At 43.5% G+C, this 19,359-nt stretch overlaps 1 protein-coding gene across 3 annotated transcripts in view; it reads right to left on the bottom strand.

Annotated features, from left to right (window-relative positions):
* Positions 1-19,359, bottom strand: part of EMB2247 (protein EMBRYO DEFECTIVE 2247) — a 122,694-nt gene that overhangs the window by 12,027 nt on the left and 91,308 nt on the right. For all 3 annotated transcript variants that reach the window (XR_015542605.1, XR_015542606.1, XM_087389562.1), the window contains exons 15-19: positions 12,555-12,775; positions 12,273-12,362; positions 12,043-12,154; positions 11,594-11,707; positions 11,255-11,392 (exon numbers count right to left, since the gene is read on the bottom strand). Coding sequence is in view for 1 of the 3 variants with exons in the window: in XM_087389562.1 (XP_087245688.1) it covers positions 11,255-11,392; positions 11,594-11,707; positions 12,043-12,154; positions 12,273-12,362; positions 12,555-12,775 (675 nt within the window). In the remaining 2 variants the exon portion in view is untranslated. The remainder of the gene's footprint in view (positions 1-11,254; positions 11,393-11,593; positions 11,708-12,042; positions 12,155-12,272; positions 12,363-12,554; positions 12,776-19,359) is intronic.

Genomic DNA, 19,359 nt, shown 5'->3' with positions numbered 1-19,359 from the left:
CATTAATAAAAATCAGACTTGGGATGTTGTTTTTTGGGGATCCAGTTTATTCAAAAGAAACATGGCATTGTTATGTCTCAGTCCAAGTATGTTCAAAAGCTCTTGGACAAATTCAACATGCATGATTGCAAGCCTATGTCCACTCCCATGGAGCCGGGGCTGAAGCTTACAATGCATGATGCGGGTGAATCAATTGATGTCACACTCTATAGTCAGGCTCTTGGATGCCTCATTTATCTCTGCAATACACGACCTGATATTCAGTTTTCAGTTTCTCAGGTGAGCAGGTATATGCACAGCCCAAAGATTATGCATTGGCAGTCTGTAAAACGCATCTTCCATTACTTGCAAGGTACAAAGTCTTTTGGCTTGATGTTTCCCAGTGGGGGTGACTTGCAGATGCATGCTTACAGTGACTCAAATTGGGCTAGAGACTATGATACTAGGCAGTCCACCAGTGGGAATTGTTTCTTTCTAGGACATGCTTGCATTTCTTGGTTGAGCAAGAAACAGTCTACAGTGGCTACCTCCTCATGTTTAGCTGAGTACAGGGCAACTTTCACAGCGACAGTTGAATGTGTTTGGTTGCGTCGTTTATTTGCTGATCTTCATCTTTCATTGGAGGGTCCTTCTCCGGTTCTCACTGATAGTCAGAGTGCTATAGCAGTGGCAAAGAATCCTGTGTTTCATGCTCGCACGAAGCACATTGAGGTTCACTATCACTATGTCAGAGAGAAGTTGCATGCAGGAGAGATCAGTATGATCTATGTGTCAACACATGACAATGTTGCAGACATCTTCACCAAAGCACTTCCACGTGAAAAGTTTAAGGCATTTCGCAGTGCCCTAAACTTATCTCCTTTTGGTGATTGATCATTTCCTTGTACATGACATTGGCACTGCAGGGGGGTGTTAGAATTATTATTATAATTCAGCAGTGACCAATGTAATGTAATAAGTAGGTTAGGGGCACTTTTCCCTCATTTAGAGGTTTTTTTCCCTAACCACAGATAGTTCACTAACTACGGTTATTGAAGGATAAGGTTTTGTCACTTAGACAAAACCCATCCCACTTCTTGTATTGCAAGTACTACGTTCAGCTCTCTTGCTCTCTCACTCTCTTGTTTCTAACAGTGCCACCTCCTTTTGCATCCTATGTACTTCCTTGTAGTAAACGTCCAATTGCTGAGAATAATCTAACTCGTGCATCAACGATTCACCTTCTCATGCATCTCATTCACATTTACATGTCCATGATGCTACTCACACACCCTATGAAAACTAGCATAAAGTCTCACAAAACCTTGCAATGCATCATTTAAATTAGCAAACAACTTTTCATCAACCATAGTAGAGTATCAGAGCAGGTCGAGAATCCATTCCCTCAGCCATTGACAACTTTTCCAAGCTGTTTGGCAGCCTCTTGAGCCCTCATTCTTGCTGGTTTGCTGGTTTTCTACACACCCATGAGTGTTTGAGGCCTCTCCAGGCACTTCCATCATGAAAAACCTTCTTCTGACACGAGAAGATTGCATTTTGGAGTAGCCACCGCAAAGGGAGAGACTTTTGGAATCATTTCTAGCCATCTATGATCTGTTTACGCTCACATGTGTGACCATTCTCTGCTGTATGGATTCTGTACGGTCTGTACGGGCACTTTTCGGCTACATTTAATGCTTGTACGATGCATTACGGAACATATTCGGTGCATTTAATGCAATACAACCTGCATTTATTGCTATACGGGAACATTTAAGGTAGTACGGATTTGTACAAAGCTGTTTCAGGAGGTGTGCGGCCTTTTTTGCTGTTGTGCACACCTAACAGTAGCATTAATTACCTGTACAGAATTGTTGTACCAGCATTTATTTCTGTATGGTCTACCGTGGGGTTTGTGTGCTAGCCAATTTGAAGCTTTTTTCAGCCTTTTGGAGCTGTCTCGTGCTGTGTACCAGTTGTTGAAGACATTTGGAGATCGTTGCACCCATCCGGAGGCCTCTTCTTGAGCCCATTCCTTCTCTTTTGGCTTACCTTTGCCTCAAGCTGCGAGTACCCCTCCATTGGATCACTTTCCTCTTACAAGTGCTCTCCTCCTCGTGGGAGCACTTTCTCTTGCTGTAATTCTCATTTCCTGCCCTCTCTTGGCATTTCTCATTGCCATTTGCTCTCATTTTCATCTCTCCTTCAAGGGTGAATTCCTCTGCTCGCATTCAGAGCCTTTTCACTGCTGTCTTTTCGGGCTACATCATTAGGTAAGCCGTTGTTGCATTGGTTCTTTCCAATTTCTGCTTCATTTACATTTTGGAAAGGCCCCGTGTTGCCTTGGAAGGCCTCGTGTTGCCTTTTTGGGATTTTTTACAACAAGTACACTTTGGAAAGTAGAGTCTTTTGCAGTGATAAGCTTTGAAGCTTGAGCAGAATTTTGCCACTTGATTTTGAGAGGTTGCTTTCCTCTCGTTTGCATTGTCAGATTGGTGCTTTGCTTGCATTTTTGGCACAATGGCTAGCAATAAGGATGATTTGTTTGGGATACTTGGCGCTGATGACAAGCTTGATGGCACAAATTACCGCATGTGGTCATACATGATGGGGCATGTATTGGTTGCCAAGAATTTGTGGCACATTGTTTCAGGCTTTGAGGCTAGGCCTACACGCAATGCAGCTTCTGGTGCTACAACTACTGCCTTTGGTGCTACAGGTACTGCTACTCATCAGGTGATGGGTCTAATGCTACCTCTAGAGCAGCTACATCTACTACTACAGGAACTTTGCCTCCTACAAAGGAGAAGATTCAGTGGGATGGTCGTGATGCAAAAGCACATGTGATTGCTCTTTCCGTTAAGAGGGTAGTTATTATCCCTCATATCCGGTCTTACAAGACCTAATCAAGCATGGGATCAGCTTGCATCCTTATATCAAGTGTGGAATGAGGCGAGAATTGCCTATCTCCACAAGCAATGAAAGGACTTGAAGCTTGAAGAGGTGGCCATATGAATGCCTATCTTACCAATGTGAAGGATTTAAAAGAGAAATTGGCTAATCTTAATGAGGTGATGCCTGATTCTCAGCTTGTTCCTAATATCCTTGATGGGTTGCCTGACTCTTATCAGGGCTTTTCTACTACATTGAGGTTGGTTGCAAGTGGCAATGCCAACCATTATTCCTTTGACCAGTTGGTTGCTCTTCTACTTTAGGAGAAAGAAAGCCATGCAAATCACAATGCTTCTATGGCTAGTGATCAAGCCTTTGCTTCCCAGCATTAAAACAAAGGCAAAGGCAAGGTTTCAGCTAGTAAACCTCCTCATTCACATGCTGGTCACTCTCATGGTGCCTCTTCTTCGGGGAATAACAATAAGAAGAAGAGATGTAACTATTGCAAGAAACTTGGCCATGATATTTCTGAATGCAGGAAGAGAATTGCATCTGAAAAGAAAAAGAAAGAGTCTGGTCTTGCAGTATCTGGTTCTCCTACTCCAGAAGATCGACATAAGTCAGCTAATTTTGCACAAGACCAGCAATGGGCTTTCTGTTAGAATTATTATCATATTCTAGGCAGTGGCCAATGTATTGTAATAAGTAGGTTAGGGGCAGTTTTCCCTCATTGAGGTTTTTTCCCCTAACCACAATCTAATCCCTAACTACGGTTAGTGGATAAGATAGGGTTTTGACACTTCGACAAAACCCCTCACTTCTCTTTTGTACTGACTTCATTTTTAGTCCACTATTCACTAGACTTACGTTCAGCTCACTCTCACTCTCACTCTTGCTCTCCTTTATTTCACATTTGGTATCAGAGCAAGTTCTCCCTGCCTGTGCTTCTGCTGCCCCCTTGTCCAGCCTCCTGCCTTCTGCCCGCTCGCCTCCTGTCTTCAGCCTGCTCTAGCTCGTGCTTGCTAGTCCATACAGTCCGTACGACTGTACGAATTCTGTACTATTTTCTTCCGTACAGGCCTATCGTACATCGTCGTACCTGCACGTCAAATCCACTGCATCATCGTACAAGCGTCGTACCGTTGCAGGTCATCGTACAAGTATGCGCCATTTGTACATGTTCGCCATACAAGCTGTCGAGTGCAGATTCGTCATACATCTGCTCTGCACCTCCCGTACCATTTTGTGCGTACACTCTCCTTGGAGCTCCAACTGTACAATGCATGTGTGGTTGTACCATTCTGTACAGTTCAACGCCGTACTTCCAACTGTACTTTCATCGTATAGCAGGCGCAAGTGCCGTAGCACCGTACAGTCCATATTGTACGAACTGTTGTAGGTTTCTTGAGCAAGGTACTTTTGCAGGGTACTCTCGTAGGGTGGTTGTTCACAGAGTCTCCTTGTAGGATCTGTTTGCAGGATTGCCGGAGCACTTGAAATCAAATGCCATTCTAGCAAGAAATTGCTACATAATTTTGGGGTATTTTGTATTCGTGGGCAGACATTGCAGTTAGTTTGCAAGTGTTGAAGAAATTTGGGGCTTTTGCTTTTACACTGCAATTTTGCAGTAAAATTTTAGGCTTTTGTAGGCAAAATGTAATTTTGGCAACATTTGGGGCTTTCAGGCAATTTGGCTCCCTTTTGGTTGCAATTTCTTGCAAAAATTTGGGGCTTTTGTGTTTGGAGAGCAATTTGGCAGTGAACAAGCCATTTGAGGCAGTTTTGGACTCAGTGTGAGTCAAGTTGCAGACTTTTGTCACTTTTTGCAGATTTTCTTTGTAGATTTTTGGGCATTTGCAGAGCATTGTGGTGCATTTCGAGCCTTTGATAGGCTATGACAGTATTTGTCACTGTGGGCAGATTTCGGTTGTGCATTTTGCATCCCCAGGAAGGGATTTTACTTGTTCAGTTTGCTGTGTTTTTTATTTTATCTGGCAAAAATGGCTCAAAACAACCCCAATGAGGTGTTTGGAGTCCTCACACAGGAGGATAAGTTGGATGGCACCAACTACTCCTTGTGGAGTTTTATGGTTCGCAACATCTTGGTTGGCAGACATCTATGGGATTATGTCAATGGAGATGAAGCAAGGCCAGATTCTATGGCTACACCTGTCACTCCTATAGCTGGAGGCAGGGGTAGAGGTCAAAATGCAGCACAAGTGATTGGAGCTGCTGCTCCAGTGGCTCCCACAACAGAGCAGAAAAGATGGGATTCTAGGGATGCACAAGCTCTATGAGTGATTTCTCTTTTTGTCAGGAGGTTCATTATTCCTCACATTCGGTCATGCAACACCCCAAAGGCCGCTTGGGAGATATTAGAGAGTATGTTTGCAGCAAGAAATGATGCCAGAGTTTCCTTCCTCAAGAGAGAGCTATCTCATATGCATATGGATGAGGGAGATTCCATGAATACTCACCTCACAAAGCTTCAGGATTTGAGGGAGCAGTTGCTGAATATTGATGAAGTTGTTCCGGATTCAGAGATGATTACCACCACTCTGAATTCTATTCCTGAGTCCTATCTTGGTTTCCACACCTTGTTGAATTTATCTTTGAGGGGGGGCAGCAATCCTCTCTCTTTTCACGAGTTGGTAGGACTTATGTTGCAGAAAGAGCAGACACGAAGAAATATGGCAACACGGGCTAGTGAGCATGCCATGCTTTCTAAGTTTAAGCCCAAGGGAAAAGGGCAGCAAAAGCAACATACCAATCATCCAGCATATCAGCGTAAAGCCGATTCACGACATCCCTCTTATAAGGCTAAGGGTGATGCAGATAAGCCTAAAAAGAAGAACATTTGTCACTACTGCAAGAAGCTAGGTCATTATATTGGTGAATGCAAGAAGCGCAGAGCTAAAGAAAAGAAAAGGGATTCAGGTAATGGCTCTGTCAGATAGATCACCTCCTCACGCACATGATGGGGGAGATGTTACAGCCAACTTTGTCGAAGAGCATTTTTGTCTTGCATTTTAAATTTTGAGTAGTTCAGATGCTACAGCCACTATTGAGGATAATCCTTATGCTTTCTTAACTTGCAGTTATTATCCTTCAAAGGATGCATGCTCTCTCAATGTCAATGAGACACTGAATACTTGGTATTTTGATAGTGGTGTGAAACCGGCCTCTAATCACTCAGAGGGCAGTGGAACTAAACCTTTAATCACTTCAGCACTTATTTACAGCTCACAAAGCATATATCACAACCATTAACCATTGCATGATCACCATTTGGCATTTATCCATTTGTTCACAAACAAACCACTGAAAAAGGGATGGAGGCTAGAATGCCCCTGCTCAACAAACATAGACAAGTACACCCGATTGGCCCCAAACACTGTGGCACCCCTTTCGGTATTTCTTTATATTTCACAGTGAAATGATTACAAGTTGCATCTGATCAGTGACACAGAGTCGTCCATGCATCAAAATGAAACCCTCTTTCAACATATAGTGATCATGCCTTTGACCATCAGAAAGCTGATCATAAATAGTTGAAATGGTGCTTCTAAGCACATCACTTCTAAGAAGAGCTTTTTTGCATCTCTACATCCTCCACCTACCAAAAAGAAGGTGAATTGTGCAAATAATTCTTCTTATTCAATGTGTGGAGTGGGGGACATCATTCTCACATCCACTGATGGCACAGATTTTAGAATTTCAGATGTTCTGAATGTGCCAAGTATAAAGAAGAATTTGCTTTCAGTGTCCTCTGAAGAGTTTGCTGGCCTTATGATAGAAGAGAATTCTCCAATAGAGGACGACTAGGCTTTTTGATCTGCACTGTTTGAGATCGTGTTGGTGCATTATGCCCTGTGTGGGTAGTCCAATTTTGAAGCCTTACTCTATGTGGGTGGTAATTGCTATCGTGCCTTGTGTAGGTGGTAGTGTTTTTCTCTTGATCTTTATCAATGTGCTTCGTAGTTTGGTTTTGGTTCTAGTCCCCTATTTCGATCACGAGGGGGATTGTTGGAAGGTGATCTTTATAGTGTGTCATTGGCAACATACCCCACATCACCTCATGTGCCTCTTGTAAATACTTGGAGGGCGGCGTAGGTACAGCTACGTGGAGCGATCATGTGAGTTGCATGGCTTAGGTCTCTGCATGGACCAATTCAGTTGGGGCAGTGCATGGTTTAGAGGCGGTTCACGGTTCTTCTACAAAGGACGATAGTGAGGTAATTCTTGTCTCTCTTTGTTCATCCTCTCACACATGAGAGTCGTTTACTGTAGAGCAAGCTTAGATTGCAGGTCTATAGACTGAGTCGTCAATGTCTTTATTTGTGAGCAGCAACAAACCCGATAGAGATGTGTTGCGTGTCTATCTAGAGTCTAGAGTTTTGTTCAATATAAAGCTTTTGGTTCCTGGAATATCTTGCAGCTTCATACGCCATGAACGGTCATGTAATTATCGTCATTTCGCTCAATTGTAATTTTGTTCTCAATTCTAATCACGTGCTATCCAATGTGAATTGAAGGCTCAAAGCCTACTTGTATTTTGTCACCTCTATTGATGACTATTCAAGATACATGTGGGTGTATGGTCTCAAGGTAAAATCTGATGTGTTTCTCCATTTTCGACATTTTGTTGATGAAGTTGAAAATGAGACATGGCTCAAGGTACATATACTCCGCACAGAGAGAGGGGGGGAGTACATTTCTCATGCATTTAAGGCTTATTTGTTGGAAAAGGGCATTCATCATCAGCTTATAGTGAGGCTTACTCCTCAGCAAAATCCTTTAGCTAAGAGGAAAAATCGCACTCTCATGGAAATGGATCTAGCATGCTTACGAGCAAGAAATTGCCTCACAAATTTTGGCTTTAAGGTCTCATGTGTGCCAATTATGTCTTGAACCGTGCTCCCACAAAGGTTTTGAAAACTATGACACCATATGAAGCTTGGTATGGAAAGAAGCCTTCAGTGAATCATTTCCGTGTTTTTGGTTGTGTTGCACATGCCCATGTGCCCAAAGAGTTTCGTCATAAGCTGGAAGACAAGGCACTCAAATGTATTTTTGTTGGGTACTGCGCGGAAAGCAAAGGATATCGTCTCTATGATCCTGCTACACGTAAGATCTTTGTAAGTAGAGATGTGATATTCAGCTCATACTCATGCTGAATTTGATATGCCACCTACTTCAGCCTCCACTGATGTCTTTGAAGATGTATTACCCATTGCTTTGGGTTTTGGAGCTGATATGCATGCTGAAAATCAGGATTTACAGCAAGTCCCTCTTGATCCACATGCCCCGATTCAGCCTCACTTCCTCCAAAGGCAGTGGAAGATGCTGTTAGACAGGAAAGGACAGAAATACACGCAGCAAATCCGTTCCACATTGGCTGCTCCAAACTCTCAAGGAGAGTAAGCTTGATGCTCCTTTGCCTGGCAGAACTCGCAGTGCATCCAAACATGTAGAGGGGACACATATTGTTGATTCAGCTTTTGCAGGAACTCTTCTAGATGAAGAGGAGCCTGATTCCTTTGAAGAGGCTAAGGATAATGTGCATTGGATGAAAGCAATGGAGGATGAATTGCAGTCCATTGATAAAAATCAGACCTCGAATCTTGTGGATTTGCCATTGGGGAAGCATGCCATAGGTACCATTCAAAGTAAAAAGAAAGCCAGATGGGTCCATTGACAGGTACAAGGCAAGGCTGGTTGCCAAAGGCTATGCTTAGCAAAAGGGCAACATTTGCTCCTACTTCCAAGATGATTACCATTAGATCAGTTACTGCCATGGCTGCACATTTTGAGTGGAATTTACATCAGTTGGATATAAAAACAGCTTTTCTTAATGGAGACCTGTTGGAAGAGATTTATGTTAAGCAACCTCCTAGATTTAAGGTATCTAGAATTGCACATAAATGAATAAAGCTTTGTACGGGCTGACACAGGCTCCACGTGCTTGGTATGCAAAGATTGATGCCTTTCTTACCAGCAAGGGTCTCAGTAATAGTCCAACTGAGAGTACCCTCTACATCAAGAGGGATGAGGGGAATATTTAAGTCATCATCCTTTATGTAGATGATCTGCTGCTCATAGGGTCAAATGAAGGCAAAATTGCAGATTTCAAGGCTGAGTTGCGAGCTACTTTTGACATGTCAGATTTGGGCAAGCTTCATTTTTATTTGGGGATCCATTTCACACGAGAGACGTGGCATCATTATGTTTAAATCCAAGTATGTGCAGAAGCTTTTGGATCGTTTCAAGATGCAAGATTGCAAGCCTACAACCACTCCCATGGAGTCAGGGTTGAAGCTTACCATGTATGGTGGAGGTGAACCGGTTGATGTGCACACTTTACAACCAGGCTGTTGGATGCCTCATTTACTTGTGCAACACTTGGCCTGATATTCAGTTTGCAGTTTCACAAGTGTATTATGTACAACAACAGTTCCAAATTAGGCTAATGCCGTTGCCCCCATTGTGAGTCCAGTCCAGGGACAAGTCAAGCATGAACTACATAGGTCATCTCCAAGCCTTTAGGATCAGTCCTTGCACTCTGGTACCCACTGGAGAACTGTGTAGGTTGCTAGGTTCAGCCTGGATTAGTTAGGTTTTAGTTAGGGTTAGATTTAGGTCAAATGGACAGCCCTAGGGCTCCCATTTTGGGCCAACCAGGTAGACTTTTATAGGTCAGCTTGGTCACCTAAGTTCGGCCCATTGGGCTGACAAAGTCGGGTCAAAACACCCGACTAAACAGTTTGGTCGGTCAAACTACTGCCATATCCAGCCCTATAAAAGGGGCATTCAGTCCCCTCTTTCCCCTTTCCGTTTTGACGATCAGTTCTTCCTCAGTTCCAGCTTGTTGCAGCGCAATACCAGCTCTAGCCCTTGCCCCAAATCAGCTCCACGCAATCGCAATTTGTGGGCAGATCTGCATGCAGCACAGCAGCGGGTTCAGACAGCAGTAAGTTGAGGTTTTCCCAGTCTGTGTCAGCAGTTTCTTTCTCAGTTCTTATCTCGGCACATTCTCTCTCAGTTCTCTCAGTTCCAGCTCTCTCATTCTCAGTCCATTCACGTCTCAGTTCATCTCTCTCACTCACACAGACACCATACATTCCTTGGACAGCACTAGCCTTATCCTTAGCCTTGCAAAGTGGTCTACATCGACGGTGTGGACAGCATTGAGGTTCTGGCCACTGGTTGGAGCTGCTTCTCCGGTTCTTGGGTTTGTCTAGTGTATCACAGCGTCCCTTCACAGTTGCATACTTTGCTCCCTCAAAGAGTGTTCTCAGTTGTATTTCAGTTCTCCAAAGATTAAAGCAAATCTCCTACATATTGCGGGAAGGAGCTCTCAGGGGTACCCAATTGGTTGTTGACTCTATTATCTGTCTAACTACTTCTCTATATCCCCCTTACCCCTCTATGATATACATTAACCGTTGCATGTTGCAAATGGCTTTAAATATTGTGGTAAATTCTTGAGTGCCAATCCAACCGTTCGTTTTAGTACAGGGTTTCACTCCGCTTTTTGTGTGGGATGTTGATGTAAATATGCATACAATCTTCCTCAATACGATCGTCCTTTCTAGCAACCTATAGCATATTCACAATTCAGAAGCCAAGGAAAAGAAATATCACTACATAAGAGATCTCTGCAAAATTAACGTCTTTGATGCAAAGCTTGGCTTTCAAAGTGGCTAGTTGGGTGGGGTTCTCCTGATAATGTGGAAATTAATCATAGCACGTCCAACTAACCATAATACAACCACCTGGTGAGCCTTGAAAGGCTAAAAGTGGATCCCTGTAAACGGATTGTATTCAAGATATTGATGCAATACAATGGATGTAAGAGTGGATGCCCACGAGCGTGAGGAGGACCATATACTATTTGACACTCATCTAAGCTGGTTATCGAGACATTGTTAGAGGTAACACAGCAACCTCTTTTCTGTATCGTTCTCATGTTGCCCTAGACACAGAGCATGCAGTGAATGTCTCAACAGCATCATTCCAAACCTCCTGAGGTGTAGCATTGGCTATCTAATGACCTGTGTGATTTGATCGGTTATCATGTGCATACGTGTGAGCGTGATGGACATATTTCTTACGGACAATGATCAAATCAGACTTCTAAATTCAACCATATTGCTTATGAGATTTACATCTTGTGTAAAAACGATTTTGACTTAAAATATGCATAATTCTTTGGAGCAGTTAAGGGGGCATGTTGCGCAGGGTGGAGACTAGAGCATTCCTTAGAATCTTTGCCTATAATCATGTAGAGCTGGCTGGTCATAAGGAAACAACGGTATATACATGAAGAAAATAAGAGAGAGAGAGAGAGAGAGAGCACTTGTGCCAGTGTCACGTCACTCACCTTGACATGCACAAAATCCCTCCAAGCAGCTTCATCTGATGATGCAGGTAGGTTTTGCAGAATAAATTTTCCAGCATTCCAAAGCTTGTTCGTGAAGCCCTTGTTTGCATTCAGTCTCTCCATGGAAAGGTTCACATCCTATGCATTGAACAGAAAATCACAAAATCTCATTTTTGCCTTTTTGTATTTATTATTAAACTCAGTTTACTTTCTGGATATAATGGCAATAGACCAACATGGAAGGCCTTCAATGACTTTGTACTGATTTAGCGCTGTATGTGGACCAAGGCTTTCATTTTGATATGCAATTTTGAATTAAGCTCTCTAAGATCAACTTACTTGGCCAGGAGTCGTTCCTGTAGCAAGGGTATACCGTAGTGCATCAGTGCCATATTCTGCTATGGTATCAAGTGGGTCGATAACATTTCCAAGCGTTTTTGACATCTTGCGACCCTGAATTGAAATTGAAATACAAGACTCATGATAGATTTGACAAACAAAGTGGAGCATCAAGATAGATATCAGCTAGGTTCATTGTCACCTTCAGCACAAAGAAATTCAATAATTGGTATGTAGGGCTATATCAAATGCAGAGAGAAGTAACCGAGAGAGAAAGAAGGAATGATATAGCTGCAACAAATACTGATATACCCCCCTCCCCCCACTTCCCTTTTTTTTGTTTTACACAGAAAAGCAAGTGCTGATACAATCATCTGCAGCTACCCTTGAATGTAGAACAATCAAAGGCATCCATTACAAAAATAGGCCAAGAAGATAACCACGTGTACCTGTGAATCACGAACAAGACCATGAAGATAGATGGTTGAGAAGGGTAATTTCCCAGTAAATTCAAGTCCCAGCATAACCATTCTTGCAACCCAAAAGAAAAGGATATCATGCCTGCAAACAGTCAGACACGTCTTCTTTTAGATTTCCCTGTTAAAAGAAAAACTTGCTTAAAGGCAAAAAACAATTCCCAGCAGCTTATAACGAACAGTATAATTAAATAAAAATATACCCTGTTTCAAGCACTGTCGTTGGATAGAAACGAGTAAAGTCCTCTGCAGTAGTATCAGGCCATCCTAAGGTGCTGAAGGGCCATAGCCCACTGTTTCCATTAAGAAATACTATAAGTATGAAATGAACAAATCTGTCAACAAACTCATACTATAGGCCAACATTTGGATCCATAAAGCAACCCACAGACCCCCTCCCCAACACACAAACCAAAACAAAAAGCCTGATACACCACACCACGCATAGATTTTTCAAAAGGTTTGAGGTATGCGGATCATTTCACCTGGAGAACCAAGTATCAAGGACATCAACATCCTGCTCTAATTGAACATCATCACCGTATTTTTTACGGGCAGCTGTGTATGCATCCTCCTCAGTCTTTGCAACAATATAATCCTCTGTATTATCTACCCCTTTTACATACCAAACTGGAATTCTATGACCCCACCAAAGTTGCCGACTTATACACCAATCCTTTATGTTTGAAAGCCAATGGTTGTAAATCTACTGCCAGCAGTAAAGATCAGATCATGAGCCCACCCTATGATCTGTACCATTGCAAATAGTGCTGCTTACATGATTCAACAAACTTCAGAAGCGCGAAAAGAAGCCAGAGAGATGACACAAAGAAAAGTTGTTAATATAAACTTCTTGTCCAAATATCATTACTTCTTGGCCACGATAATATTGAAGAAAGTGCAAAAGGGCTACATAGATTACAAAGGTAAAGTTAACTCACATCCGCCTCTACCCCTGTTCAAGTATTATTCTAAGTTGACTGGCTATGGCAATAATAAAAGACCCAGAGTCATGACACAATGAATTCTTAAGTAACCATCCTTGGTAATACAAGCACATCTAGTTAAACCCTAATGCATTCTGAATATGCCACAAATTTTCATGAGCAAAATCATTTTCAAAGTGTGCCATCATCAGTTTATTACATACAGGCAGCACAACAGACACAATAAAAACAGCTCCATTCCTCTTCCTACAAATGCCCAGCACCATTCACGCACAAATATTTCTATGACATGGACACGTTAGCAGCACAAAAGGTCCCATATGAACAGTCACACTCATTCCACAAAGCTACAACCTATGTCTTCACACTTGCAGGTGTTCATATCTGCAATTATAAATACCTCTAATACAGCAAGAGATGGAGGTGGCAATGGCAAAGCCAAGCATTATGCCTTGATGTGCTAGAGGTAGCAAATAATATTGTTGAGTGCGAGGAGCAATGGAATGGATATGGAATCCAAGGAAGCAAACAACAAGCTGAAGGAACTAAATGTACTTCCAAATGGATAATGAAGAAAGTACAAGAGTGGCCAATGTATGGCCCCAAAGTCAACTGGTTGACTAGGACTAGTCCTAACTAGCCTACAAGGCCATACCAATACTAAGTGCTAACAAACCGCTCTCCATCGTATGGCTGAAGTATCCTAGCTACATCTCAGGTATACCTATAGTTGCACATGTTCCTCCAAGATGGATATAGCAACTTATGATAGCACAGGGAGATCAACATCACGTAATAAATGGTAACAAGTGTAAGGCATGCTGAAAAGCGTCAAACTTGGGTCATGGTATTTGTGACTTCAATTTATGTACAAGAAAATCTTCTTGACATTGAAGAACTGACATCTCTCATGATTATTGAAGAGTTATTTCAAGGGGGAGGAAGCAATAATGAGCAAGAACATACTAGTTCCTTCTACGCAGACTCTGGTAGAGGCACTGGGAATTTGCAAAGAGGTCGCGGCGCCAGAAGAGCTAGGAGTGATGGGCACTAGTAAAACTATGATAAGTACTTGAAGAATCATGGCATAAGGCAATTCACATGTAGGTACACCCAACAACAAAATGTCATTGCTGAAAGGTAGGATAGACACATTGCTGAGGTTGCAATAGCCATGTTGAATGAGATAAATATGCCCAACTTTTATTTGGATGAGATAGTTTACATGACTATATACATATGAATAGAACCCCCAAATATATATCTATTCTTGTTTTCTCTCCACCAGTTATCAGCCTGTATATGCAGGCTGTGAGGTTTGAGGCGGGGAGAGCTGCATGTATATTTAGAGAACAATGGATCTGCATGCTATGCACATTGGGGGCGGTTGAGACAGAGGAGCACTTCTTTGTGCTTGTCCAGCCTCCTATGAGATCTGGAGATGCTACCACTGTCTCTACCTGGAGGGGAGCGATGTCACGCACATGCATGTTGGCCTACATGTGGGCAGGACCTCGGAAAAGCAAGGAGCAAGGTTATGGGATTATTTGATGTGCTAGAACCCCTAGCAATTGTGCCTGGGGGGTTTAGGCCCAAGAGGAGTCAAAGAACCTTAGGATCCAAAAGTTGGCCATTGGTTTGGCTTTAAAAAGGTCCCACTAGAGGGGGCAAGGGGCAAATGAAGGGGGAATGCCACGTGGCATTTTCCCATGCCCTGATGCATTTGGCAAGGCTGCCCACAGAACCTCCCAAGAAGGATCACATGAGAAAGAAGGCGGCTGGCCGATGGGCATAAGGAGGAGGTCGTGAGCTTGTAAAGGGAGGCTGCATCACGCACGGGAGGAAAGGTGCAGGCTAGACAACCTTGATATTTTGTTTGCGAATTATTCGAATTGGTGAATTTCAAGTCATTTTTAACACTTTGATCTACAACAAGAAAACAAAGTAGGTGCTTCTACTTTAACATACAATTTACTTTACAAATATGAAAAGTTTACTTATTGAAAGAAGAGAACGTGCTTCCTACATTAGCATAGAAAACAAGAAAAGACGATTATAACCGAGTTTCTCTTCATAGCTAGTCATCGATAAATTTCTAAAAGAATGGAAACAAATTACTTCTCAATATATTTCGAAGATGTAATATTGTGTATTTTGTCATAGAATAGAATTTAATACAGGTTTTTTTACAAAGTTAAAATCAGTAATGTCACTTGAACACTCTCAGAGGAATCGATAGTTTGTACAAGCATTTTCACTGGAGACCATTGAAAAATAGTGAAAGGCTTCTCGTATGAAGCATCACCATCAAATGCAGCGAATGAGGGGCTTGTATGGAAAGGTAGGACACTAGCTTGAAATTAATCTTAAGAACCTTGTATCAAGCGAGGGTGTAGTTTCGATAGTTTTTTATCAACGCTATGTTTTGCAATCACACTTTTGCATCCTCCTACAGTACAGAGTGTGAAGATAGTGGGAAAGAAGGAAGGAGTCTCACTTGCGGCTTTCTCACATACACAATGGGGGAATACACACAAAGGTGGAGGCTGAAAATAATTTTTCTCTTCTTAGTTGTGAAAGCCAAAAGAACTCTAGTACAAAGAAATAGAAGAATCCTATATGTGGGTCTCAAACCAAACTCAGCTAACTAAGGTGGCATATTAACTAAGCCACGAACTAGAGTACATAAGGATAGATGTCATCCAGCTATTATTCATGGGCGGTGTACCAACCACATCTTCAGCTAACAAGTCGGTGACATAAATGCACAATGGTCACCTTGGCATATCACGAGTGGAGCTCGATATCTCAACACTGTGTGTACGGAACTGTGTACAGCAAAATGGCCGTACGGGACTGCAAAGGTGCTGTGGTACGGACTACAAAGGCATGATGGTACGAAACTGCCGTACGGAAAGCAGTACGGAAAGTTGGCCATACGGATGGGCTGTACAGAATTGCAAGCAGAGGCTGAGTACCACTTGTGGCCATACGTGTTGTACGGACTATCCTTTCTAGAGCAGGCCGTACAGTTTGCATAGTCCTTGTACAGGAGCTGCCCATGGCTGGTTGTATGAATATTTGCTGATGTGGCAGCATTCGAATAACTTCTCCTTTGGTTGTGTCCAGTTTGGATGGGCCTAGTTGGCTGGGTAGCTCCCATGCTCACACGGGTTCTTGACTGTGTGTATGGACAGCTTATGGGTTTGGCTGTTCTTGGATGGCCACATAGAGTTGGCTCCCATTGTGAGTTGCTTTGGAGAGCCCTTGTGGTGCAAGGTAGCCCAAAGTTATTGGTTCCATTCGAAGGTGCAAGCTCCGAAGATGCGGGCTGCCCGTTCATGCTTTCTATCACCGTTTGATGCACACTAAAGGTCAAGTGAGTACGTGTGGCAGTCAAGGGAATCGTGTGATCCACTATGGATTGCTAGAAACAGTTCCAAGCTCATTGCAAGCAGTCCAGGACAGATTTGGATGCCTATTGCTTGGAGTGATGAAAGCAGATCCCAGCAACGCTGATGCATGGGTTAATGATGCCAAAGCTTTTGGCAGGCATCTTGTTTCGTGTAGAAACATACTTTTGGTTTCCCCAACAGCTAGGTCACATGCAGGCAATGGTTGCTAGGCAGATCGCACATCGTTGGTACACGGGAATCCATGCGTGAGATGGAAAGTATCCCTGGAACCCCGAGAGGGATGGTACAGGTGTGATTGCCAGAGTTTGCTATATTGTGATGTGGTTCTCTTATGGAAAACAAGTTGATGTATCACGATTTATGTGGGCCATAGGGTGAGAGACTATTGGTCATGGCAGTCCTGGACAGTGGAGAAAGCTCTAGTATGCTTTCCTTTTCTGCTTTGAGCAAATAGATGGCTAATTGGGCACTAGTGACAGCTATGGGAAAATGGCCAAGTGTGGCTACTAGTGACAGTTCTAGGCTGTGTTAGAGATGAAGACCTATTGCCAGGAGTGGTGAGAGCAGTGAACAATAAAGGCTATGCAGGGTATGTGGATGCCCTTTGGGATGCAGTATGCCCTAGATATAAGAAAGATTGTAGCCTTTATGTAGCCTGTAATTCTGAGCCTCTCACTTAAATAAAGAAATACCGAAAGGGACGCCAAGGTTTGGGGTCAATCTGTGTCTTTGTCTTGGTGCAGGGGCACTCTAGCTCCCAATCTGCTAGATATACTTTTGCTGAATTGTTGATGTAACAATGTTGACTGGTTACTTGTTAGTTTTACTGCCCTTTAATATGTTGAAGGTTGGTTTCAAGCGGCTTCGCTCCATTCTCACGGTTAATCCATTTCCATGACCAGGTCTGCATTGGGCTCTATTTGATGGAGATGCACCAGCATAGAGAGACACTACTATGATAGATCAAAGAGCAGCAGGAGGTGGCTAGGCCACAGGCTATAGAGGTTGACCGAGCACATCGACGCGTCATAGACTTTTATACATTTGAGTCAGCTCCAGGACACAACAAAGTAGAGGAGTTAGCTGACATGAGCACAGCCTGGATCAGCAGAGAGAGCCGACACAGTATCGCTGAGAGGGGGACGCAAAGACCACATGCGAGACAAAGAGTGCCCAAAGAAGACTCTATTGAGGTCCGACCTATCACAGATTTCGTCAAGCAGGACCGGTAGAGACGAGGGGTCACTCTCGACATAGCTCAGAGCGTACAATGATTGAGGTGGCCACATCCCCCGCCACAACGTGAGACAACCCAACGGATGCAAATCCGAGATATCTTCACAGCTCACAAGAGAGCCATCATTGTGCCGGGATTTGGTTTCTAAGTCCCAACTTTGAGATTGATTTAACTCAGTTTTATCTGATTGTTTGAAATTTTTTATGAGCTCAGTAGAACATCATAGATTAGATTAGTACTCAGCAAGGTCCCTAGCGCGCTCTTTGCTCCAGCCCTTTGAGGCTTGTATGAGTCTTCCTTTTGTGCACTTTGTCCCATAGGCCCGCAAGGCCTCCTATGGACTTTAATACATCTCTCTCTCTCTCTCTCTCTCAGGAGGGACAGGGCTTTGGCCCACTCACATGGTTGATACATTTTAACGATCAAGTCTATGTTGGGCTCTACTTGCTTGAGATGCGCTGACAGAGAGACACACTAATGCGACAGAGAGCAACATGGGCTGTTGCCACAGGTCACCATCCCCAAATCACAGACTTTTATGCATCTGAGTCAGCTGCCAGCATAGCCGAGGAAGAGGAGCTTGATGAGATGAGAGCATCATGGATCAACGGTAGGAGTGCCCACCAAGATGTGGCTAGACGAGGGACACACACTCCACGTGCGACACGGAGAGAACCCAGAGTATGCACGATCGAGGTCCGGTCTATCTCATCCCTTCTCAGAGGCGACCGCTAGAGACGAGGCATCAACCTTGATGTAGCACACCGGATCTAGAGATCGAGGAGACCACGCCCTCCCCCACATCGCGAGACAGCTCGACATACACTAATACGAGAGCTTCTCACATCTCATCAGAGTGCCACCACGTTACCTGGATATATGGAACCTAAGCATGTACTAGGAGTGCTAGCCTTGAGCGCCTGACACGCTCTTGTTACTTTGCTACTCTAGTATTTTGTTCAATAGCTGAGCATGTTAGCGTTTTAGCTTTTGTTTTCAGTTTTTCAGCTTTTAGTTCTCAGCAAGGTCATTGTGAACCCTTTGCTTCAGCCCCCAGTGGCTTGTATGAGGTACTTCTTGGATTCGCACTTTGTCTCATAGGCCCGTGAGGCCTCTTGCAGACATCTCTCTCTCTCCCTCTCTCCCTCTCTCTCTCTCTCTCTCTCTCTCTCTCATAGCGATGTGTTATTTCCCCCCAGATACTTCATCCTATGCACGTGAGGTCACCACAGAGGGACACAGCCCGTATGAGTCGATTCAGGATGATATCACTGAATTCTCCATCCTCCTTCTTGGTGACTTCAATGCATGCACAGGGAACAGGTAGGCAGGCCTACTTGACTTTGCATCGGATTCTTTTTATAGTACCAGAACTAGATGCAGCTGAGATCGGGATTGTGAGACACTCTACAGATACACCACAGGTGAAAGAGTATGGACGACATCTACTTGAGCTAGGGATTGGTCCATGATCTGATCATTTACAATGGTCTACAAAGATGGCCATCATCTGGTGGTCTCACTTGTTTCCCGCATGGCGGAGGGACAAGCGCAGTGGACTACCTATTGGGTCCCTTGGCCTTTACCTCACGGATTTACGACTTTATTGTGCCCCCTCTCCCACTTGGCTGATCACTCGTACTTAGCCTTTTGTATCTCTGCCACTATGCTAGTCACCGGGAGGATCCCC

The sequence above is a fragment of the Dipteris shenzhenensis genome, chromosome 18 (assembly GCF_047967505.1).
Source record: "Dipteris shenzhenensis isolate YYH24624 ecotype China chromosome 18, Dip_SZ_1.0, whole genome shotgun sequence".
Lineage (NCBI taxonomy): Eukaryota > Viridiplantae > Streptophyta > Polypodiopsida > Gleicheniales > Dipteridaceae > Dipteris > Dipteris shenzhenensis.
The sequence above is the reverse complement of the archived record's forward strand: the minus strand, read 5'-3'. Positions and strand labels throughout refer to the sequence as shown.